The sequence below is a fragment of the Oncorhynchus clarkii genome, chromosome 1 (assembly GCF_045791955.1).
Source record: "Oncorhynchus clarkii lewisi isolate Uvic-CL-2024 chromosome 1, UVic_Ocla_1.0, whole genome shotgun sequence".
NCBI lineage: Eukaryota > Metazoa > Chordata > Actinopteri > Salmoniformes > Salmonidae > Oncorhynchus > Oncorhynchus clarkii.
In genome coordinates this window covers 1,373,957-1,399,544 of record NC_092147.1, presented here as the reverse complement: position 1 = coordinate 1,399,544, position 25,588 = coordinate 1,373,957, and the positions used below count along the sequence as shown (strand labels likewise).

The window sequence follows — 25,588 nt, the reverse complement described above, 5'->3', positions numbered from 1 at the left end:
GGGGTAGTGCTCTACTGTTGACCAGGGCCCATTGGGGTAGTGCTCTACTGTTGACCAGGGCCCATAGGGGTAGTGTTGACCAGGGCCCATAGGGGTAGTGTTGACCAGGGCCCATAGGGGTAGTGCTGACCAGGGCCCATAGGGGTAGTGTTGACCAGGGCCCATAGGGGTAGTGTTGACCAGGGCCCATAGGGGTAGTGTTGACCAGGGCCCATTGGGGTAGTACTCTACTGTTGACCAGGGCCCATTGGGGTAGTGCTCTACTGTTGACCAGGGCCCATTGGCGTAGTGCTCTACTGTTGACCAGGGCCCATTGGGGTAGTGCTCTACTGTTGACCAGGGCCCATAGGGGTAGTGTTGACCAGGGCCCATAGGGGTAGTGTTGACCAGGGCCCATAGGGGTAGTGTTGACCAGGGCCCATAGGGTAGTGTTGACCAGGGCCCATAGGGGTAGTGTTGACCAGGGCCCATAGGGGTAGTGTTGACCAGGGCCCATAGGGGTAGTGTTGACCAGGGCCCATAGGGGTAGTGTTGACCAGGGCCCATAGGGGTAGTGTTGACCAGGGCCCATAGGGGTAGTGTTGACCAGGGCCCATAGGGGTAGTGCTGACCCGGGCCCATAGGGGTAGTGTTGAACAGGGCCCATTGGGGTAGTGTACTACTGTTGACCAGGGCCCATTGGGGTAGTACTCTACTGTTGACCAGGGCCCATTGGGGTAGTGCTCTACTGTTGACCAGGGCCCATTGGGGTAGTGCTCTACTGTTGACCAGGGCCCATAGGGGTAGTGCTCTACTGTTGACCAGAGCCCATAGGGGTAGTGTTGACCAGGGCCCATAGGGGTAGTGTTGACCAGGGCCCATAGGGGTAGTGCTGACCAGGGCCCATAGGGGTAGTGTTGACCAGGGCCCATAGGGGTAGTGTTGACCAGGGCCCATAGGGGTAGTGCTCTACTGTTGACCAGGGCCCATAGGGGTAGTGCTCTACTGTTGACCAGAGCCCATAGGGGTAGTGTTGACCAGGGCCCATTTGGGTAGTGTTGACCAGGGCCCATAGGGGTAGTGTTGACCAGGGCCCATAGGGGTAGTGTTGACCAGGGCCCATAGGGGTAGTGTTGACCAGGGCCCATAGGGGTAGTGTTGACCAGGGCCCATAGGGGTAGTGTTGACCAGGGCCCATAGGGGTAGTGTTGACCAGGGCCCATAGGGGTAGTGTTGACCAGGGCCCATAGGGGTAGTGTTGGCCAGGGCCCATAGGGGTAGTGTTGGCCAGGGCCCATAGGGGTAGTGTTGGCCAGGGCCCATAGGGGTAGTGTTGACCAGGGCCCATAGGGGTAGTGTTGACCAGGGCCCATAGGGGTAGTGTTGAACAGGGCCCATTGGGGTAGTGTACTACTGTTGACCAGGGCCCATTGGGGCAGTGCTCTACTGTTGACCAGAGCCCATAGGGGTAGTGTTGACCAGGGCCCATAGGGGTTATGTTGACCAGGGCCCATAGGGGTAGTGTTGACCAGGGCCCATTGGGGTAGTGTACTGTCATTTGGGACATAGCCCAAGAACAAGCAGAAAGGACACATGCCATCTCGTGTCATATAGGGTCAAAGTGTACTGTTGTTAAACCTACAGTGTGTAACATCAGAACGTGTACCGCTTGTTGTTACCATAACGCCCTAGAATTACCTCAGTGATTATATGGTGTGACTGCGGGACATTTTATTGAACACACATTAGAATGTTTGAGTAACTAATTAATTAAAGCTAGCGATCTGAAACGTTGCTAGCTAATGAACCTGTTTTCTTCTTTGTCTAGGACAAGGTGGACACGCATATCTTAAAGAATGTCTCTGGTGGGCTGGCTTATTATCAAGTAAGTGAGGACTATGGATCAAATGTTCCTCTTAATATGTGATTCAGTTCATCTCAGTGTCTATATCCCCCCCCCTCTCCCCTGTAACTATTCCCCAGGTCGTTCTGTTCTCAGTCAACTTACCTGGTAACATAAAAACATGTGGGCTTGTGTTCCTGTTCTGTGTGTTTTCACAGTGGCGGCTGGAGAAGGGGCTAACTTTGCAGCGTATGCCTTCGCTCCTGCTACTCTCGTCACCCCTCTGGGGGCCCTCAGTGTGCTGGTCAGGTAGGTCACCCCTCTGGGGGCCCTCAGTGTGCTGGTCAGGTAGGTCACCCCTCTGGGGGCCCTCAGTGTGCAGGTCAGGTAGGTCACCCCTCTGGGGGCCCTCAGTGTGCAGGTCAGGTAGGTCACCCCTCTGGGGGCCCTCAGTGTGCTGGTCAGGTAGGTCACCCCTCTGGGGGCCCTCAGTGTGCTGGTCAGGTAGGTTACCCATCTGGGGGCCCTCAGTGTGCTGGTCAGGTAGGTCACTCCTCTGGGGGTCCACTGGTTCTACATGTTTGACCTTACAGTATATAGTAGATGTTATAGTTTATGTTTTTGAAGTTGTACCAGATGTGTGAATGGCTGAACCGTGTGTGTGTGTTGTTGCCATGCTGTCCTGTAGAGGTGTGACAATGTTTGTCTTCTACTTCTGTCCGTGATTGAGCTGTGTGTGTGAACTGTTAAACAGAAGATACAGTGGGGAGAACAAGTATTTGATACACTGCTGATTTTGCAGGTTTTCCTACTTACAAAGCATGTAGAGGTCTGTCATTTTTATCATATGTATACTTCAACTGTGAGAGACAGAATCGAAAACAAAAATCCAGAAAATCACATTGTATGATTTTTAAGTAATTAATTTGCATTTTATTGCATGACATAAGTATTTGATTACCTAGCAACCAGTAAGAATTCTGGCTCTCAGACCTGTTAGTTTTTCTTTAAGAAGCCCTCCTGTTCTCCATTCATTACCTGTATTAACTGCAGCGCACGCAAGGTTCCCCTACTCAAGCCAGCGCATGTCCAGGCCCGTCTGAAGTTTGCCAATGACCATCTGGATGATCCAGAGGAGGAATGGGAGAAGGTCATGTGCTCTGATTAGACCAAAAAGCTCTATTTTTGTCTCAACTCCACTCGCCGTGTTTGGAGGAAGAAGGATGAGTACAACCCCAAGAACACCATCCCAACCGTGAAGCATGGAGGTGGAAATATCATTCTTTGGGGATGCTTTTCTGCAAAGGGGACTGGACGACTGCACCGTATTGAGGGGAGGATGGATGGGGCCACGTATCGCGAGTTCTTGGCCAACAACCTCCTTCCCTCAGTAAGAGCATTGAAGATGGGTCGTGGCTGGGTCTTCCAGCATGACAACGACCCGAAACACACAGCCAGGGCAACTAAGGAGTGGTTCCATAAGAGGCATCTCAAGGTCCTGGAGTGACCTACCCAGTCTCCAGACCTGAGCCCAATAGAAAATCTTTGGAGGGAGCTGAAAGTCCGTATTGCCCAGCGACAGCCCCGAAACCTGAAGGATCTGGTGAAGGTCTGTATGGAGGAGTGGGCCAAAATCCCTGCTGCAGTGTGTGCAACCTGGTCAAGAACTACAGGAAACGTATGATCTCTGTAATTGCAAACAAAGGTTTCTGTACCAAATATTAAGTTCTGCTTTTCTGATGTATCAAATACTTATGTCATGCAATAAAATGCAAATGAATTACTTAAAAATCATAATATGTGATTTTCTGGATTTTTGTTTTAGATTCCGTCTCTCACAGTTGAAGTGTAACTATGATAAAAATTACAGACCTCTACATGCTTTGTAAGTAGGAAACACTGCCAATTTTGCAGGTTATCAAATACTTGTTCTCCCCACTGTAAGAACACAACATGCAACAATTTCAAACATTTTTCTGAGTAGTTCCACCAGAGCATTCCAAACATGCTCAATGGGTGACATGTCTGGTGAGTATGCAGGCCAAGGAAGAACTGGGACATTTTCAGCTTCCAGGAATTGTGTACAGATCCTTGCGACATGGGGCCGTGCATTATCATGCTGAAACATGAGGTGAGGGAGGCGGGTGAATGGTACGACAATGGGCCTCAGGATCTCAGTGCATTCAAATTACCATCGCTAAAATGCAATCGTTTGTCCCTAGTTTATGCCTGTCCATACCATAACCCCACCGCCACCATGGGGCACTTTGTTCACAACGTTGATATCAGCAAACCGCTCGCCCACACGGTCTGTTATCTGCCCAGTACAGCTGAAACCGCGATTCATTGTGAAGAGCACACTTCTCCAAAGTGCCAGTGGCCATCAAAGGTGAACATTCGTCCACTGAAGTCGGTCACGACGCTGAACTGCAGTCAGGTCAAGACCCTGGTGAGGATGACGAGCATGCAGATGAGCTTCCCTGGGACGGTTTCTGACAGTTTATGCAGAAATTAGTCTGCGGTTGTGAGGCCGGTTGGAGATGCTGCCAAATTCTCTAAAACGGCGTTGGCGGTTGCTTATGGTATAGAAATTAACATTAAATTATTTGGCAACAACTCTGGTGGACATTCCTGCAGTCAGCATGCCAATTGGACGCTCCCTCAAAACTTGAGACATCTGTGGCATTGTGTTGTGACAAAACGGCACATTTAAGAGTGGCCTTTTATTGCCCCCCAGCACAAGGTGCACCTATGTAATGAGCATGCTGTTTAATCAGCTTCTTGATATGCCACACCTGTCAGGTGGATGGATTATCTTGGCAAATGAGGAATGCTCACTAACAGAGAGAGAAACTAATTTGTGCACAACATTTTAGAGAAATAAGCTTTTTGTGCATATGGAACATTTCTGAGATCTTTTATTTCAGCTCATGAAACATGGGACCAACTGTTGCGTTTTATTTTTGTTCAGTGTGGGGCTGTGGGTTTGATGTATGCTTCATCTCATTGCTGTGTGGTACTGTATTTTAGGTTAACTGTGTGGTACTGTATTTTAGGTTATAACCCATGCTCCCTGAGACTGCAATAGAAATACTGTATCAGCCCACAGAGTGAAGAACAAGATTCAATGTTTTCCTTTACTGTGGGAACATGGATTAAATCAACGCAATATCAGCCACTTTTAATGCAACATACCGAAACCAAACGAACTATGCAAGAGATTTCGTTATAGGCAGAACTCATCGGAGTAGGATTCTACAGCATTGACACGCCAGCCCGTATAACCAATCAGATCTGCAAATAGACCATATATGGCTCTGTGCCATTCATTGTGAACTGGACTGTGTGTACAGCATGAGTAGTTGTGCTTGTTTTGAGATCAAAGTGAGAGCTACATGTAGCCATGTGTGCTCGTTTGTTCTTATCCGTTGCTAGTTAGTGAATTATTAGCAGTGTTGTGTTTGGAGACAGGCTTGAATAAGCTAAGTAGCATGATTTGTCTGATTCTCTGTAATGGTATGGAAACAATGATGTAGTTTCTTGCATCAAACAACATTTTCGTTCACTTCCTTGTCTGAAGGACAAGTGGATTAACAGGTTCATGTGAAGCCCTGCATGTTTTTTTCAGAAGTCTCATGGAATGTAGTCCTACATTGAACACCACACATTGGCTGCTACTGAAGGCTGAATGATATCTGTTCTATCTCCATGTAAAAATATTATGGGATGTTTCTGATGGTAGGCCTACATTATGATCAAACAGCCACAGTAGCCTACTTGGTCACTGTTAAAACTAACTTAAAGCGGGTACAGCCTCAGTATGTATGTAAACGCTCGCTGGAAGTTGCTTTCAACTTTGCGCTCAGCAGACCTAAAATTTGCTCAGTGCCTGTTAATATTGAGGGAACATTGGTTATGTTGCGGTTCTGTATTTTAGGTTAACTGAGTTACTGTAATATAACTGTGTTTTCTATGTTTTGCGGCAGTGCGGTGCTGTCCTCGTACTTCCTGACTGAGCGTCTGAACCTGCACGGGAAGCTGGGCTGTCTGCTCAGTATCTTGGGCTCTACTACCATGGTGATCCACGCCCCTCAGGAGGAAGAGATCAACAGTCTGGACCACATGGCTCGGAAACTGGTGGACCCAGGTCGGTACCGGACAGACCCTCCCCTCAACTACATGAGTTACTGTGTTCTGAAAAGATGCTTCCTCAAGTCCTCCTTAAAGCTCTTTGGAGGAGGAGGCCGGAGACTTTATTCTCTCCTCTACTGCTCTTTGATGACTAACTTCAGACACCTCATTCTTCTGTTTAACTTCCTGTGAGCTAAGCCATCCTCTGTCTCCCTCAGGTTTCCTGGTGTTTGCCACCTTCGTCATCATCGTAGCGCTCATCTTCATCTTGGTGGTGGGCCCTCGGCACGGCCAGACCAACATCATGGTGTATATTACCATCTGCTCTGTGATAGGAGCTCTGTCTGTGTCGTGTGTGAAGGGGTTGGGCATCGCCATCAAAGAGGCCATAGCTGGGAGGTCCGTGGTGGGGAACCCTTTAGCCTGGGTGTTACTGCTCGGGCTGGTGGCCTGCGTCTCCACTCAGATCAACTACCTGAACAAGGCTCTGGATATCTTCAACACGTCCCTGGTCACACCCATCTACTACGTGTTCTTCACCACCTCAGTCCTCTCCTGCTCTGCCATCCTCTTCAAAGAGTGGGAGCACATGGCTACTGCTGATGTTATCGGGACTCTGAGTGGGTTCCTGACCATTATAGTTGGTATCTTTCTGCTCCATGCCTTTAAGGACCTTAGTGTGAGCCTGTCCACGCTGGCGGTGTCCATCAGGAAGGACGAGAGGCCCGGGCCGGCAGCTAACGGAGTGGCAACACACGGCAGCTACGAACTGCTGCGCAATGACTCCACAGACATGAACCTGGAGGAGAGGGAGGTGGGCCTGCCGTTTGACAGCCTGTCCAGGAGGAATGGTACCATGACAGCCTCTTAGAGGACCTAGCAAGCAGACCCCCCCCTCATCCTACTGACAGCCTCTTAGAGGACCTAGCTGCCAGGTCCTGCAGACCCCCCCCATCTGACTGACTAGGATTGCGTCCCAAATGGCATCCCTTTATAGTGCAATACTCTGGTTAAAACTAGTGCACTAATATAGGGTGCTATTTGGGGATTTGCCTAGGACTACACTGGTGTGGATGGTTGTTGTTTTTTTACATTAAAACAATCAACTCTTGACTTAGATGGACCCACTGATTGTACTTGGATTAGATTTGCCTTCTGTTCTCTGACGACATGGGGACAGGGGTTCATCTCACCCTCGGAAGCAGGCAATATTCATACTACGTTATACATTCTGTATTTAAACCTGCACAGAGTTTCCTTCTACAAATCAACAGCTTTGTTTTTGTAATATTTTTAATTTTGGCTACGTGGCACCCTATTCCCTACATAGTGCACTACCCCTATGGATCTGGTCAGAAGTAGTGCACTATAGAGGGAATAGGGAGGTCATTTGGAACGTAAACTGATACGTTTTCTTAATTGTGATACCTGAAGAGTTAAATCAACAACTGTTTTTTTTTTTTGTATCTTTTACATAAATGCACTCAAGAACAAGACGATATTTGTTACATATTTATTGAATGAAAATGATTAAAATAATTCCAACACAAAGGCAAAGTGAATAAAATGCTTTATCATTAAGAAACTTGGTTACTTTATAGGTTTTTAGCACCAAATATACTCTACTCTGTCCAATTCCCCTTCATTGAGTACAGGCTACAACGATATCCCACCACCCCCAAAATAAATCATTCCCTGGTCTACAGTGTTCCAGATATGAAACACAGTTTTGCGATTGATTACTTAAGGCACAAAAATCATCCTGACAAACATTATATAAGGAAAGTTGGGCCACTGCTGCTTTAAACAGTTCTGAAAAATATATATACTTACAGATCAAACATGATTTAGACCTCGTTTATTTCTGTTTTTCATGATTTCAACTTGCTGAAAATGGTCCACAGTGTTCCTATCATCTAGTTTAAAAGGGGGAAGAATATTTCATAAGTGCCTCCAAAAAGGCACCCTATTCCCTAGGTAGTGCACTTATATAAAACGTTTGAGATGCAACCTTTGTGCGTAGTTAAACATAAGTGGATGGTCAATCTCAGTTGCTGGCCAGGGATTGGTGGATAGGAGGCTGGAAACACCGGACATGCTCCACAGGCATATTTTCCCCGTCGCCTGACTTCAGGTACTTGTTCAGAATGGCGTAGATCTCATCGTTGAGAACCTGGAACTTGTGGATTCTGTCCACCATCTTTTTAAGAGGCTGAGGAAGGAGAGACATCATTCAGACTAATGATAATATAAATCGTTGTTTTGGCCGGATCTAAAAGACTGTCTGGCAGAGATTACCCTAAACATGACACCCATGGTTGTATTCACTAAGAACCACTTTTGCTACTGTTTGTGCTAATGAATACGAACAACTCAGATGTTTGGGGTCTGAAGGTTCCAGTGTTGCTGACCCCTGACCTTCCACTCACCACACTCTTGATGATCTCATCCTTTCCATCGTGTTTCTGCACCTTCAGCAGGTGATAGCTGAAGTCCAGGATGTCAAAGCGTCTCTGTTGACCCAGTAGGGAGATGATCATACACCCAGCCCAGTGGAGACCGTCCCCGAAACACTGCCTGGAAAATACAACACAGGTTATATACCCAGCCCAGTGGAGACAGTCCCCGAAACACAGGTTATATACCCAGCCCAGTGGAGACAGTCCCCGAAACACAGGTTATATACCCAGCCCAGTGGAGACAGTCCCCGACACACAGGTTATATACCCAGCCCAGTGGAGACAGTCCCCGAAACACAGGTTATATACCCAGCCCAGTGGAGACAGTCCCCGAAACACAGGTTATATACCCAGCCCAGTGGAGACAGTCCCCGACACACAGGTTATATACCCAGCCCAGTGGAGACAGTCCCCGAAACACAGGTTATATACCCAGCCCAGTGGAGACAGTCCCCGACACACAGGTTATATACCCAGCCCAGTGGAGACAGTCCCCGAAACACAGGTTATATACCCAGCCCAGTGGAGACAGTCCCCGACACACAGATTATATACCCAGCCCAGTGGAGACAGTCCCCGACACACAGATTATACACCCAGCCCAGTGGAGACAGTCCCCGACACACAGGTTATACACCCAGCCCAGTGGAGACAGTCCCCGACACACAGGTTATACACCCAGCCCAGTGGAGACAGTCCCCGACACACAGATTATACACCCAGCCCAGTGGAGACAGTCCCCGACACACAGGTTATACACCCAGCCCAGTGGAGACAGTCCCCGAAACACAGGTTATATACCCAGCCCAGTGGAGACCGTCCCCGAAACACTGCCTGGAAAATACAACACAGGTTATATACCCAGCCCAGTGGAGACAGTCCCCGAAACACAGGTTATATACCCAGCCCAGTGGAGACAGTCCCCGAAAAACAGGTTATATACCCAGCCCAGTGGAGACAGTCCCCGAAACACAGGTTATATACCCAGCCCAGTGGAGACAGTCCCCGAAACACAGGTTATACACCCAGCCCAGTGGAGACAGTCCCCGACACACAGGTTATATACCCAGCCCAGTGGAGACAGTCCCCGAAACACAGGTTATATACCCAGCCCAGTGGAGACTGTCCCCAAAACACAGGTTATATACCCAGCCCAGTGGAGACAGTCCCCGACACACAGGTTATATACCCAGCCCAGTGGAGACTGTCCCCAAAACACAGGTTATATACCCAGCCCAGTGGAGACAGTCCCCGACACACAGATTATACACCCAGCCCAGTGGAGACAGTCCCCGAAACACTGCCTGGAAAATACAACACAAGTTATATACCCAGCCCAGTGGAGACAGTCCCCGACACACAGGTTATATACCCAGCCCAGTGGAGACTGTCCCCAAAACACAGGTTATATACCCAGCCCAGTGGAGACAGTCCCCGACACACAGATTATACACCCAGCCCAGTGGAGACAGTCCCCGAAACACTGCCTGGAAAATACAACACAGGTTATATACCCAGCCCAGTGGAGACCGTCCCCGAAACACAGGTTATATACCCAGCCCAGTGGAGACAGTCCCCGAAACACAGGTTATACACCCAGCCCAGTGGAGACAGTCCCCGACACACAGGTTATACACCCAGCCCAGTGGAGACAGTCCCCGACACACAGGTTATACACCCAGCCCAGTGGAGACAGTCCCCGACACACAGGTTATATACCCAGCCCAGTGGAGACAGTCCCCGAAACACAGGTTATATACCCAGCCCAGTGGAGACAGTCCCCGACACACAGGTTATATACCCAGCCCAGTGGAGACTGTCCCCAAAACACTGCCTGGAAAATACAACACAGGTTATATACCCAGCCCAGTGGAGACAGTCCCCAACACACAGGTTTTATACCCAGCCCAGTGGAGACAGTCCCCGAAACACAGGTTATATACCCAGCCCAGTGGAGACAGTCCCCAAAACACAGGTTATATACCCAGCCCAGTGGAGACAGTCCCCAAAACACAGGTTATATACCCAGCCCAGTGGAGACCGTCCATGAAACACTGCCTGGAAAATACAACACAGGTTATTTACCCAGCCCAGTGGAGACAGTCCCCGAAACACAGGTTATATACCCAGCCCAGTGGAGACTGTCCCCAAAACACAGGTTATATACCCAGCCCAGTGGAGACAGTCCCCGACACACAGATTATACACCCAGCCCAGTGGAGACAGTCCCCGAAACACTGCCTGGAAAATACAACACAGGTTATATACCCAGCCCAGTGGAGACCGTCCCCGAAACACAGGTTATATACCCAGCCCAGTGGAGACAGTCCCCGAAACACAGGTTATACACCCAGCCCAGTGGAGACAGTCCCCGACACACAGGTTATATACCCAGCCCAGTGGAGACAGTCCCCGACACACAGGTTATACACCCAGCCCAGTGGAGACAGTCCCCGACACACAGGTTATATACCCAGCCCAGTGGAGACAGTCCCCGACACACAGGTTATATACCCAGCCCAGTGGAGACAGTCCCCGACACACAGGTTATACACCCAGCCCAGTGGAGACAGTCCCCGACACACAGGTTATATACCCAGCCCAGTGGAGACAGTCCCCGAAACACAGGTTATATACCCAGCCCAGTGGAGACAGTCCCCGACACACAGGTTATATACCCAGCCCAGTGGAGACTGTCCCCAAAACACTGCCTGGAAAATACAACACAGGTTATATACCCAGCCCAGTGGAGACAGTCCCCGAAACACAGGTTATATACCCAGCCCAGTGGAGACAGTCCCCAAAACACAGGTTATATACCCAGCCCAGTGGAGACAGTCCCCAAAACACAGGTTATATACCCAGCCCAGTGGAGACCGTCCATGAAACACTGCCTGGAAAATACAACACAGGTTATTTACCCAGCCCAGTGGAGACAGTCCCCGAAAAACAGGTTATATACCCAGCCCAGTGGAGACAGTCCCCGAAACACAGGTTATATACCCAGCCCAGTGGAGACAGTCCCTGAAAAACAGGTTATATACCCAGCCCAGTGGAGACAGTCCCCGACACACAGGTTATATACCCAGCCCAGTGGAGACAGTCCCCGAAACACAGGTTATATACCCAGCCCAGTGGAGACAGTCCCGACACACAGGTTATATACCCAGCCCAGTGGAGACAGTCCCGACACACAGGTTATACACCCAGCCCAGTGGAGACCGTCCCTGAAACACAGGTTATATACCCAGCCCAGTGGAGACAGTCCCCAAAACACAGGTTATACACCCAGCCCAGTGGAGACAGTCCCCAAAACACAGGTTATACACCCAGCCCAGTGGAGACAGTCCCCGAAAAACAGGTTATATATCCAGCCCAGTGGAGACAGTCCCCGAAACACATGTTATATACCCAGCCCAGTGGAGACAGTCCCGAAACACAGGTTATACACCCAGCCCAGTGGAGACAGTCAGTCCCTGAAATCACCGCTCTCTCTCAATTCAATTTCAATTTAAGGGGCTCTCTTTCTCTCCCACTACTCTCTCTTCTTCTATCCTATCATCTCTCCCTTCTGCTAAATCCTTCTCCCTTCTGTCTCCTGATTCTGCCTCTTCAACCCTACTCTCCTCCCTTTCCACATCCTATGACTCGCACGGTCCCCTCTCCTCCCGGCCGGGTCAGCCCCTCCTGCTCCGAGTAACTCATTGTGAGCTAACAGAACAGGACGGGGGGGCAGCTGAGTGAAAATCTAGGAAAACTAAACTTTCAGAGGACCTATCATCCTTCCAGTCCCGTATCTGGTGCTTAAGCCACTTTCTAATACTAAACATTTGAAACTTCTGCCTCTAACCCTATTTTCCTCCTCTTCATCCATCCTTAATCCTCCACCCCCCCAACTCCCTCTCAGTGGACTACTGTCAACCACTTTATCAATCGCTCCTCACTCAGCCTATTGAGTAGACTGGTCTCACTCACTCTGTCTATTGAGTCCACTGGTCTCACTCACTCTGTCTATTGAGTCCACTGGTCTCACTCACTCTGTCTATTGAGTCCACTGGTCTCACTCACTCTGTCTATTGAGTCCACTGGTCTCATTCACTAAGCCTGTTGAGTCCACTGGTCTCACTCACTCAGCCTATTGAGTCCACTGATCTCACTCACTCAGCCTATTGAGTCCACTGATCTCACTCACTCAGCCTATTGAGTCCACTGGTCTCACTCACTCTGTCTATTGAGTCCACTGGTCTCATTCACTAAGCCTGTTGAGGCCACTGGTCTCACTCACTCAGCCTATTGAGTCCACTGGTCTCACTCACTCAGCCTATTGAGTCCACTGGTCTCAGCCTATTGAGTCCACTGGTCTCACTCACTCAGCCTATTGAGTCCACTGGTCTCACTCACTCAGCCTATTGAGTCCACTGGTCTCAGCCTATTGAGTCCACTGGTCTCAGCCTATTGAGTCCACTGGTCTCATTCACTCAGCCTATTGAGTCCACTGGTCTCAGCCTATTGAGTCCACTGGTCTCACTCACTCAGCCTATTGAGTCCACTGGTCTCACTCACTCAGCCTATTGAGTCCACTGGTCTCAGCCTATTGAGTCCACTGGTCTCACTCACTCAGCCTATTGAGTAGACTGGTCTCACTCACTCAGCCTGTTGAGTCCACTGGTCTCACTCACTCAGCCTATTGAGTCCACTGATCTCACTCACTCAGCCTATTGAGTCCACTGGTCTCAGCCTATTGAGTCCACTGGTCTCAGCCTATTGAGTCCACTGGTCTCATTCACTCAGCCTATTGAGTCCACTGGTCTCACTCACTCAGCCTATTGAGTCCACTGGTCTCACTCACTCAGCCTATTGAGTCCACTGGTCTCAGCCTATTGAGTAGACTGGTCTCACTCACTCTGTCTATTGAGTCCACTGGTCTCATTCACTAAGCCTGTTGAGTCCACTGGTCTCACTCACTCAGCCTATTGAGTCCACTGGTCTCACTCTCTCAGCCTATTGAGTCCACTGGTCTCACTCACTCAGCCTATTGAGTCCACTGGTCTCACTCACTCAGCCTGTTGAATCCACTGGTCTCACTCACTCAGCCTATTGAGTCCACTGGTCTCAGCCTATTGAGTCCACTGGTCTCACTCACTCAGCCTATTGAGTCCACTGATCTCACTCACTCAGCCTATTGAGTCGACTGGTCTCAGCCTATTGAGTCCACTGGTCTCAGCCTATTGAGTAGACTGGTCTCACTCACTCAGCCTGTTGAGTCCACTGGTCTCAGCCTATTGAGTAGACTGGTCTCACTCACTCAGCCTATTGAGTCCACTGGTCTCAGCCTATTGAGTAGACTGGTCTCACTCACTCAGCCTATTGAGTCCACTGGTCTCAGCCTATTGAGTAGACTGGTCTCACTCACTCAGCCTGTTGAGTCCACTGGTCTCATTCACTCAGCCTGTTGAGTCCACTGGTCTCACTCACTCAGCCTATTGAGTCCACTGGTCCCACTCATTCAGCCTATTGAGTCCACTGGTCTCATTCACTCAGCCTATTGAGTCCACTGGTCTCAGCCTATTGAGTCCACTGGTCTCACTCACTCAGCCTATTGAGTCCACTGGTCTCAGCCTATTGAGTCCACTGGTCTCAGCCTATTGAGTCCACTGGTCTCATTCACTCAGCCTGTTGAGTCCACTGGTCTCATTCCCTCAGCCTATTGAGTCCACTGGTCTCACTCACTCAGCCTGTTGAGTCCACTGGTCTCATTCACTCAGCCTATTGAGTCCACTGGTCTCATTCACTCAGCCTGTTGAGTCCACTGGTCTCAGCCTATTGAGTCCACTGGTCTCACCCACTCAGCCTGTTGAGTCCACTGGTCTCAGCCTATTGAGTCCACTGGTCTCATTCACACATAACTACCCTACACCATGCCCTCTTTCTCCAGAACTACCCTACTCCTTGACCTCTTTCTCTCCAGAACTACCCTACTCATTGACCTCTTTCTCTCCAGAACTACCCTACTCCTTGCCCTCTTTCTCCCTCTCTCTCCAGAACTACCCTACTCCTATGCCCTCTTTCTCCCTCTCTCTCCAGAACTACCCTACTCCTTGACCTCTTTCTCCCTCTCTCCAGAACTACCCTACTCCTTGACCTCTTTCTCCCTCTCTCTCCAGAAGTACCCTACTCCTTGACCTCTTTCTCCCTCTCTCTCCAGAACTACCCTACTCCTATGCCCTCTTTCTCCCTCTCTCTCCAGAACTACCCTACTCCTTGACCTCTTTCTCCCTCTCTCCAGAACTACCCTACTCCTTGACCTCTTTCTCCCTCTCTCTCCAGAAGTACCCTACTCCTTGACCTCTTTCTCCCTCTCTCTCCAGAACTACCCTACTCCTTTGCCCTCTTTCTCCCTCTCTCTCCAGAACTACCCTACTCCTATGCCCTCTTTCTCCCTCTCTCTCCAGAACTACCCTACTCCTTGACCTCTTTCTCCCTCTCTCTCCAGAACTACCCTACTCCTTGACCTCTTTCTCCCTCTCTCTCCAGAACTACCCTACTCCTTGACCTCTTTCTCCCTCTCTCTCCAGAACTACCCTACTCCTTGCCCTCTTTCTCCCTCTCTCTCCAGAACTACCCTACTCCTTGACCTCTTTCTCCCTCTCTCTCCAGAACTACCCTACTACTTGACCTCTTTCTCCCTCTCTCTCCAGAACTACCCTACACCATGCCCTCTTTCTCCGTCTCTCTCCAGAACTACCCTACTCCTATGCCCTCTTTCTCCCCAGAACTACCCTACTCCTTTGCCCTCTTTCTCCCTCTCTCTCCAGAACTACCCTACTCCTTTGCCCTCTTTCTCTCTCTCCAGAACTACCCTACTCCTATGCCCTCTTTCTCCCTCTCTCTCCAGAACTACCCTACTCCTTGACCTCTTTCTCCCTCTCTCCAGAACTACCCTACTCCTTGACCTCTTTCTCTCCAGAACTACCCTACTCCTTGACCTCTTTCTCTCCAGAACTACCCTACCCCTATGCCCTCTTTCTCCCTCTCTCTCCAGAACTACCCTACTCCTTTGCCCTCTTTCTCCCTCTCTCTCCAGAGAGTGATACTGTGATATGAGGTTGTCTCATCTAGATATATGAATATACTAACTACTGTGATATGAGGTTGTCTCATCTAGATATATGCATATACTAACTACTGTGATATGTGGTTGTCTCACCTAGCTATCTGAATATACTAACTACTGTGATATGTGGTTGTCTCACCTAGCTATCTGAATATACTAACTACTGTGATATGAGGTTGTCTCATCTAGATATATGAATATACTAACTGTGATATGAGGTTGTCCCACCTAGCTATCTGAATATACTAACTACTGTGATATGTGGTTGTCTCACCTAGCTATCTGAATATACTAACTACTGTGATATGTGGTTGTCCACTTAGCTATCTGAATATACTAACTACTGTGATATGTGGTTGTCCCACCTAGCTATCTGAATATACTAACTACTGTGATATGTGGTTGTCCCACCTAGCTATCTGAATATACTAACTACTGTGATATGTGGTTGTCCCAGCTAGCTATCTGAATATACTAACTACTGTGATATGAGGTTGTCTCATCTAGATATATGAATATACTAACTGTGATATGAGGTTGTCCCACCTAGCTATCTGAATATACTAACTACTGTGACATGTGGTTGTCTCACCTAGCTATCTGAATATACTAACTACTGTGATATGAGGTTGTCCACTTAGCTATCTGAATATTCTAACTACTGTGATATGTGGTTGTCTCACCTAGCTATCTGAATATACTAACTACTGTGATATGTGGTTGTCCACCTAGCTATCTGAATATACTAACTACTGTGATATGTGGTTGTCCACCTAGCTATCTGAATATACTAACTACTGTGATATGTGGTTGTCTCATCTAGATATATGAATATACTAACTACTGTGATATGTGGTTGTCTCACCTAGCTATCTGAATATACTAACTACTGTGATATGTGGTTGTCTCACCTAGATATATGGATATACTAACTACTGTGATATGTGGTTGTCTCACCTAGATATATGGATATACTAACTACTGTGATATGTGGTTGTCTCATCTAGATATATGAATATACTAACTAATATGATATGTGTGGTGTGAGGTTGTCTCACCTAGCTATCTGAATATACTAACTACTGTGATATGAGGTTGTCTCATCTATACAGAGCTGAGCAGTGTAAACCCCTCAGAGATCCCCCCTCTATACAGAGCAGTGTAAACCCCTCAGAGATCCCCCCTCTATACAGAGCAGAGATCATCCCCCTCTATACAGAGCAGAGATCACCCCCCCCCCTCTATACAGAGCAGTGTAAACCCCTCAGAGACCCCCCCCTCTATACAGAGCAGAGATCACCCCCCTCTATACAGAGCAGAGATCATCCCCCTCTATACAGAGCAGAGATCACCCCCTCTATACAGAGCAGAGATCATCCCCCTCTTTACAGAGCAGAGATCACCCCCCTCTATACAGAGCAGTGTAAACCCCTCAGAGATCCCCCTCTATACAGAGCAGAGATCATCCCCCTCTATACAGAGCAGAGATCACCCCCCTCTATACAGAGCAGTGTAAACCCCTCAGAGATCCCCCTCTATACAGAGCAGTGTAAACCCCTCAGAGATCCCCCCTCTATACAGAGCAGAGATCATCCCCCTCTATACAGAGCAGAGATCACCCCCCTCTATACAGAGCAGTGTAACCCCTCAGAGATCCCCCCTCTATACAGAGCAGAGATCCCCCCTCTATACAGAGCAGAGTAAACCCCTCAGGGATCGTTCTAGACCGATGCTGTGTCACTACTCACTCCACGGTGAACTCGTGTGCTCCTACAGGGATGCAGTAAACAAACTGCATGGCGCTCCACAGCCGGTGAAACTCCACACACTCGTCCACGTGCATCACGCCATTGCTGGGCAACGGGCCGCGCCAGATGGGGTCGTCCAGGAAACCGCGGACACGTGTGAGGATGACCTCGAACATGGACAGGCCACAGCACAGACGCTCTTTGGTCAGCAGGTCACCTTCACGGGTAATGGCTATTTGCTACAGTGGAAGAGAGGGGGGAGAAAGAGTGGGGAAGTAAAAGAGGGGGAGGGGGATTAGGGAGGAGAATGGGTGGGGAAGAGGGAGGGCTGGTGTTTACTAAGGCAGAATGATGGTACCTGTGGGGTTCCCAGGGCTGGTGTTAACTAAGGCAGTGTAATGGTACCTGTGGGGTTCCCAGGGCTGGTGTTTACTAAGGCAGTGTGATGGTACCTGTGGGTTCCCAGGTGCAGGGCTGGTGTTTACTAAGGCAGTGTGATGGTACCTGTGGGGTTCCCAGGGCTGGTGTTAACTAAGGCAGTGTGATGGTACCTGTGGGGTTCCCAGGGCTGGTGTTTACTAAGGCAGTGTAATGGTGCCTGTGGGTTCCCAGGTGCAGGGCTGGTGTTTACTAAGGCAGTGTGATGGTACCTGTGGGGTTCCCAGGGCTGGTGTTTACTAAGGCAGTGTGATGGTACCTGTGGGGTTCCCAGGGCTGGTGTTTACTAAGGCAGTGTGATGGTACCTGTGGGGTTCCCAGGGCTGGTGTTTACTAAGGCAGTGTGATGGTACCTGTGGGGTTCCCAGGGCTGGTGTTTACTAAGGCAGTGTGATGGTACCTGTGGGGTTCCCAGGGCTGGTGTTTACTAAGGCAGTGTGATGGTACCTGTGGGGTTCCCAGGGCTGGTGTTTACTAAGGCAGTGTGATGGTACCTGTGGGGTTCCCAGGGCTGGTGTTTACTAAGGCAGTGTGATGGTACCTGTGGGGTTCCCAGGGCTGGTGTTTACTAAGGCAGTGTGATGGTACCTGTGGGGTTCCCAGGGCTGGTGTCTACTAAGGCAGTGTGATGGTACCTGTGGGGTTCCCAGGCGTTCTATCAGAGGAACCAGGTGCAGGGCTGTGTATTTAGCCTCCAGGCGTTTCATCTTGGCATCAAGACGCTCACCCTCTACAATGAGAAGAGATAACAGAGTCACTGATCCAGACAGACAGACAGACAGACAGACAGACAGACAGACAGACAGAAAATCTTACCCTTGACATGGACCCTGGGAAGAATGTTCTGGAATGGTGCGGCATGTAGCAGGTCACACACCTCCTCCTGAGACTGAGAGTGAAAGAGAAGATTGTTTAAATTGTCTTTTTTAGCAGCCATTGTATTTTCCACTGACACAAGGTGTTGCTGCTAGCTACTGGTCAGAGATGTTCCACTGACACAAGGTGTTGCTGCTAGCTACTGGTCAGAGATGTTCCACTGACACAAGGTGTTGCTGCTAGCTACTGGTCAGAGATGTTCCACTGACACAAGGTGTTGCTGCTAGCTACTGGTCACAGATGTTCCACTGACACAAGGTGTTGCTGCTAGCTACTGGTCAGAGATGTTCCACTGACACAAGGTGTTGCTGCTAGCTACTGGTCAGAGATGTTCCACTGACACAAGGTGTTGCTGCTAGCTACTGGTCAGAGATGTTCCACTGACACAAGGTGTTGCTGCTAGCTACTGGTCAGAGATGTTCCACTGACACAAGGTGTTGCTGCTAGCTACTGGTCAGAGATGTTCCACTGACACAAGGTGTTGCTGCTAGCTACTGGTCACAGATGTTCCACTGACACAAGGTGTTGCTGCTAGCTACTGGTCACAGATGTTCCACTGACACAAGGTGTTGCTGCTAGCTACTGGTCAGAGATGTTCCACTGACACAAGGTGTTGCTGCTAGCTACTGGTCACAGATGTTCCACTGACACAAGGTGTTGCTGCTAGCTACTGGTCAGAGATGTTCCACTGACACAAGGTGTTGCTGCTAGCTACTGGTCAGAGATGTTCCACTGACACAAGGTGTTGCTGCTAGCTACTGGTCAGAGATGTTCCACTGACACAAGGTGTTGCTGCTAGCTACTGGTCAGAGATGTTCCACTGACACAAGGTGTTGCTGCTAGCTACTGGTCACAGATGTTCCACTGACACAAGGTGTTGCTGCTAGCTACTGGTCACAGATGTTCCACTGACACAAGGTGTTGCTGCTAGCTACTGGTCACAGATGTTCCACTGACACAAGGTGTTGCTGCTAGCTACTGGTCACAGATGTTCCACTGACACAAGGTGTTGCTGCTAGGTACTGGTCACAGATGTTCCACTGACACAAGGTGTTGCTGCTAGCTACTGGTCAGAGATGTTCCACTGACACAAGGTGTTGCTGCTAGCTACTGGTCAGAGATGTTCCACTGACACAAGGTGTTGCTGCTAGCTACTGGTCAGAGATGTTCCACTGACACAAGGTGTTGCTGCTAGCTACTGGTCACAGATGTTCCACTGACACAAGGTGTTGCTGCTAGCTACTGGTCACAGATGTTCCACTGACACAAGGTGTTGCTGCTAGCTACTGGTCACAGATGTTCCACTGACACAAGGTGTTGCTGCTAGCTACTGGTCACAGATGTTCCACTGACACAAGGTGTTGCTGCTAGCTACTGGTCACAGATGTTCCACTGACACAAGGTGTTGCTGCTAGCTACTGGTCAGAGATGTTCCACTGACACAAGGTGTTGCTGCTAGCTACTGGTCAGAGATGTTCCACTGACACAAGGTGTTGCTGCTAGCTACTGGTCAGAGATGTTCCACTGACACAAGGTGTTGCTGCTAGCTACTGGTCAGACACTGATGTTGCTAGCACTGACACAAGGTGTTGCTGCTAGCTACTGGTCACAGATGTTCCACTGACACAAGGTGTTGCTGCTAGTCAGAGATGTTCCACTACTGGTCACAGATGTTCCACTGACACAAGGTGTTGCTGCTAGCTACTGGTCAGAGATGTTCCACTGACACAAGGTGTTGCTGCTAGCTACTGGTCAGAGATGTTCCACTGACACAAGGTGTTGCTGCTAGCTACTGGTCAGAGATGTTCCACTGACACAAGGTGTTGCTGCTAGCTACTGGTCACAGATGTTCCACTGACACAAGGTGTTGCTGCTAGCTACTGGTCACAGATGTTCCACTGACACAAGGTGTTGCTGCTAGCTACTGGTCACAGATGTTCCACTGACACAAGGTGTTGCTGCTAGCTACTGGTCACAGATGTTCCACTGACACAAGGTGTTGCTGCTAGCTACTGGTCACAGATGTTCCACTGACACAAGGTGTTGCTGCTAGCTACTGGTCACAGATGTTCCACTGACACAAGGTGTTGCTGCTAGCTACTGGTCAGAGATGTTCCACTGACACAAGGTGTTGCTGCTAGCTACTGGTCAGAGATGTTCCACTGACACAAGGTGTTGCTGCTAGCTACTGGTCACAGATGTTCCACTGACACAAGGTGTTGCTGCTAGCTACTGGTCAGAGATGTTCCACTGAAACAAGGTGTTGCTGCTAGCTACTGGTCACAGATGTTCCACTGACACAAGGTGTTGCTGCTAGCTACTGGTCAGAGATGTTCCACTGACACAAGGTGTTGCTGCTAGCTACTGGTCAGAGATGTTCCACTGACACAAGGTGTTGCTGCTAGCTACTGGTCAGAGATGTTCCACTGACACAAGGTGTTGCTGCTAGCTACTGGTCAGAGATGTTCCACTGACACAAGGTGTTGCTGCTAGCTACTGGTCACAGATGTTCCACTGACACAAGGTGTTGCTGCTAGCTACTGGTCAGAGATGTTCCACTGACACAAGGTGTTGCTGCTAGCTACTGGTCAGAGATGTTCCACTGACACAAGGTGTTCCTGCTAGCTACTGGTCAGAGATGTTCCACTGACACAAGGTGTTGCTGCTAGCTACTGATCACAGATGTTCCACTGACACAAGGTGTTGCTGCTAGCTACTGGTCAGAGATGTTCCACTGACACAAGGTGTTGCTGCTAGCTACTGGTCAGAGATGTTCCACTGACACAAGGTGTTGCTGCTAGCTACTGGTCACAGATGTTCCACTGACACAAGGTGTTGCTGCTAGCTACTGGTCACAGATGTTCCACTGACACAAGGTGTTGCTGCTAGCTACTGGTCACAGATGTTCCACTGACACAAGGTGTTGCTGCTAGCTACTGGTCACAGATGTTCCACTGACACAAGGTGTTGCTGCTAGCTACTGGTCACAGATGTTCCACTGACACAAGGTGTTGCTGCTAGCTACTGGTCAGAAATGTTCCACTGACACAAGGTGTTGCTGCTAGCTACTGGTCACAGATGTTCCACTGACACAAGGTGTTGCTGCTAGCTACTGGTCAGAGATGTTCCACTGACACAAGGTGTTGCTGCTAGCTACTGGTCACAGATGTTCCACTGACACAAGGTGTTGCTGCTAGCTACTGGTCACAGATGTTCCACTGACACAAGGTGTTGCTGCTAGCTACTGGTCAGAGATGTTCCACTGACACAAGGTGTTGCTGACAAGCTGCTAGCTACTGGTCAGAGATGTTCCACTGAAACAAGGTGTTGCTGACAAGCTGCTAGCTACTGGTCAGAGATGTTCCACTGACACAGGGTGTTGCTGACAAGCTGCTAGGTACTGGTCAGAGATGTGGGGAACTCGGACCACGCTGTCCCCCTACGCTCCCCTGGGGAACTCGGACCACGCTGTCCCCCTACGCTCCCCTGGGGAACTCGGACCACACTGTCCCCCTACGCTCCCCTGGGGAACTTGAACCGCGCTCCCCTGGGGAACTCGAACCGCGCTGTCCCCCTACGCTCCCCTGGGGAACTCGAACCGCGCTGTCCCCCTACGCTCCCCTGGACAACTCGAACCGCGCTGTCCCCCTACGCTCCCCTGGGGAACTCAGACCACGCTGTCCCCCTACGCTCCCCTGGGGAACTCGAACCGCGCTGTCCCTCTACGCTCCCCTGGGGAACTCGAACCGCGCTGTCCCCCTACGCTCCCCTGGGGAACTCGAACCGCGCTGTCCCCCTACGCTCCCCTGGGGAACACAGACCACGCTGTCCCCCTACGCTCCCCTGGGGAACTCAGACCACGCTGTCCCCCTACGCTCCCCTGGGGAACTCAGACCACGCTGTCCCCCTACGTTCCCCTGGGGAACTCAAACCACGCTGTCCCCCTACGTTCCCCTGGGGAACTCAAACCACTCTGTCCCCCTACGCTCCCCTGGGGAACTCAGACCACCATGTCCCCCTACGCTCCCCTGGGGAACTCAGACCACGTTGTCCCCCTACGTTCCCCTGGGGAACTCAAACCGCGCTGTCCCCCTACGCTCCCCTGGGGAACTCAGACCACGCTGTCCCCCTACGTTCCCCTGGGGAACTCAAACCACGCTGTCCCCCTACGCTCCCCTGGGGAACTCAGACCACGCTGTCCCCCTACGCTCCCCTGGGGAACTCAGACCACGCTGTCCCCCTACGATCCCCTGGGGAACTCGAACCGCGCTCCCCTGGGGAACTCGAACCGTGCTGTCCCCCTACGCTCCCCTGGGGAACTCGAACCGCGCTCCCCTGGGGAACTCAAGGGAGATTCCCATTCTTAAATGTATCTTTTGCGTCTTTTACACCAGCTGAAAATATACTTCACAGCAGTTAAGATTGTACAATGATTTTACACTACACTTGCTTGTTTAGTCAAGTAAACTGAAATTAGGTGAACTATTAGAATTTTAGCAACCAGGATATGACGGATCGAATTCTGCACATTTCAATCTTTTATCTTGCCCATTTACCTGGGCCAGTCTATCACGGAAAGAGCAAGTGTTCCTAATGTTTTGTATAGTCAGCGTACATTGCTAAATTCTCCTCTAGTTGTATCTACCTAGTTGTATATAATGTATGGAAACTGTTTCAACTCCGCTGTCTGTAAACGTTGTCTATCGCCATATCACCAGGTAACAATCTGAGTATGTTGTCTATAACTAGCAGCACCATATCACCAGGTAACAATCTGAGTATGTTGTCTATAACTAGCAGCACCATATCACCAGGTAACATTCTGAGTATGTTGCCCATCAGCACCATATCACCAGGTAATATTCTGAGTATGTTGTCTATCACTAACAGCACCATATCACCAGGTAACATTCTGAGTATGTTGTCTATCAGCACCATATCACCAGGTAACATTCTGAGTATGTTGTCTATCACTAGCAGCACCATATCACCAGGTAACATTCTGAGTATGTTGTCTATCAGTACCATATCACCAGGTAATATTCTGAGTATGTTGTCTATCACTAACAGCACCATATCACCAGGTAACATTCTGAGTATGTTGTCTATCAGCACCATATCACCAGGTAACATTCTGAGTATGTTGTCTATCACTAGCAGCACCATATCACCAGGTAACATCTGAGTATGTTGTCTATCACTAGCAGCACCATATCACCAGGTAACATTCTGAGTATGTTGTCTATCACTAACAGCACCATATCACCAGGTAACATTCTGAGTATGTTGTCTATCAGCACCATATCACCAGGTAACATTCTGAGTATGTTGTCTATCACTAACAGCACCATATCACCAGGTAATATTCTGAGTATGTTGTCTATCAGCACCATATCACCAGGTAACATTCTGAGTATGTTGTCTAGCAGCACCATATCACCAGGTAACAATCTGAGTATGGTGTCTATCACAAGCAGCACCATATCACCAGGTAACATTCTGAGTATGTTGTCTATATCAGCACCATATCACCAGGTACCATTCTGAGTATGTTGTCTATCACTAGCAGCACCATATCACCAGGTAACATTCTGAGTATGTTGTCTATCAGCACCACATCACCAGGTAACATTCTGAGTATGTTGTCAATCAGCACCATATCACCAGGTAACATTCTGAGTATGTTGTCAATCAGCACCATATCACCAGGTAACATTCTGAGTATGTTGTCTATCAGCACCATATCACCAGGTAACATTCTGAGTATGTTGTCTAGCAGCACCATATCACCAGGTAACATTCTGAGTATGTTGTCTATCACTAGCAGCACCGTATCACCAGGCAACATTCTGAGTATGTTGTCTATCACTAGCAGCACCGTATCACCAGGTAACATTCTGAGTATGTTGTCTATCACTAGCAGCACCGTATCACCAGGCAACATTCTGAGTATGTTGTCTAGCAGCACCATATCACCAGGTAACATTCTGAGTATGTTGTCTAACACTAACAGCACCATATCACCGGGTAACATTCTGAGTAAGTTGTCTATCAGCACCATATCACCGGGTAACATTCTGAGTAAGTTGTCTATCACTAGCAGCACCATATGTGCTAACAGCATATGTACTTGGTGAAAAAGGGTGATTCAGTTGTTGGGGTCGTGGTTGTGTAGACGTGTTGGGGTCGTGGTTGTGTAGACGTGTTGGGGTCGTGGTTGTGTAGACGTGTTGGGGTCGTGGTTGTGTAGACGTGTTGGGGTCGTGGTTGTGTAGACGTGTTGGGGTCGTGGTTGTGTAGACGTGTTGGGGTCGTGTTTGTGTAGACGTGTTGGGGTCGTGGTTGTGTAGACGTGTTGGGGTCGTGGTTGTGTAGACGTGTTGGGGTCGTGGTTGTGTAGACGTGTTGGGGTCGTGGTTGTGTAGATGTGTTGGGGTCGTGGTTGTGTAGACGTGTTGGGGTCGTGGTTGTGTAGACGTGTTGGGGTCGTGGTTGTGTAGACGTGTTGGGGTCGTGGTTGTGTAGACGTGTTGGGGTCGTGGTTGTGTAGACGTGTTGGGGTCGTGTTGTGTAGACGTGTTGGGGTCGTGGTTGTGTAGACGTGTTGGGGTCGTGGTTCTTACCAGGCTCTGTTCGCTGAGCAGACAGAAGAGCAGTGCATTGCCCACCTCCCTGAGGTTCTGGAAGCAGACGGTCTTCAGTTCGGCGTACTCTACTATGTCCTTCAGCTGGTGGTGGAAAAACTCCAGGATACCTGGCAGGGAGGAGAGACGGCTACGTCAGCTAAACAAATCAAGGGATCGATTACTCTAAATGGCTAGCTACTGTAGTCTACTTTGCCTTGCTAAAACCTTTAATTATATAAATATCTAACAGACATTGAAGGGAGCTTCTTGTCTCTCCGGACTCACCCGGCGAGCCGTACTCGTGGCGGGGGAGACGGCAGATCTTAGGCATCACCTCCATCAGGGTCTTCACATACTGCATGATGGTGCCCTGG

The 25,588-nt window shown here is 49.5% G+C and overlaps 2 protein-coding genes across 3 annotated transcripts in view; one reads left to right on the top strand and one right to left on the bottom strand.

The window, feature by feature from the left end:
- The window catches only part of LOC139412353 (magnesium transporter NIPA2-like), an 18,596-nt gene extending 11,058 nt beyond the window's left edge, over positions 1 to 7,538 (top strand). The window contains exons 3-6 of one of the 2 annotated variants that reach the window (XM_071159239.1): positions 1,808 to 1,864; positions 2,041 to 2,131; positions 5,809 to 5,969; positions 6,172 to 7,538. In XM_071159239.1, coding sequence (XP_071015340.1) covers positions 1,808 to 1,864; positions 2,041 to 2,131; positions 5,809 to 5,969; positions 6,172 to 6,824 — 962 coding nt within the window. In that variant the 3' untranslated portion in view covers positions 6,825 to 7,538. The remainder of the gene's footprint in view (positions 1 to 1,807; positions 1,865 to 2,040; positions 2,132 to 5,808; positions 5,970 to 6,171) is intronic. The other variant, XM_071159194.1, reaches the window with a different exon arrangement.
- LOC139412538 (cytoplasmic FMR1-interacting protein 1 homolog) lies at positions 7,453 to 25,588 on the bottom strand. Its single transcript, XM_071159292.1, has 7 exons — positions 25,500 to 25,588; positions 25,212 to 25,342; positions 18,529 to 18,601; positions 18,348 to 18,442; positions 17,275 to 17,513; positions 8,383 to 8,530; positions 7,453 to 8,165 (listed from the first exon to the last, which is right to left on the bottom strand). Exons 1-7 carry the CDS (start codon positions 25,573 to 25,575, stop codon positions 8,001 to 8,003), a joined length of 927 nt encoding a protein of 308 aa, XP_071015393.1. The 5' UTR covers positions 25,576 to 25,588; the 3' UTR covers positions 7,453 to 8,000.

Coding starts and splice junctions, on each gene's coding strand:
- LOC139412538 (XM_071159292.1), bottom strand. CDS start 25,575: ATGCAGTATGTGAAGACCCTGATGGAGGTGATGCCTAAGATCTGCCGT. Junction 25,343..25,499: donor CCACGAGTACGGCTCGCCGG/GTGAGTCCGGAG, acceptor CCTCCCTGCCAG/GTATCCTGGAGTTTTTCCAC. Junction 8,531..17,274: donor GCACACGAGTTCACCGTGGA/GTGAGTAGTGAC, acceptor TGTATTTTCCAG/GCAGTGTTTCGGGGACGGTC.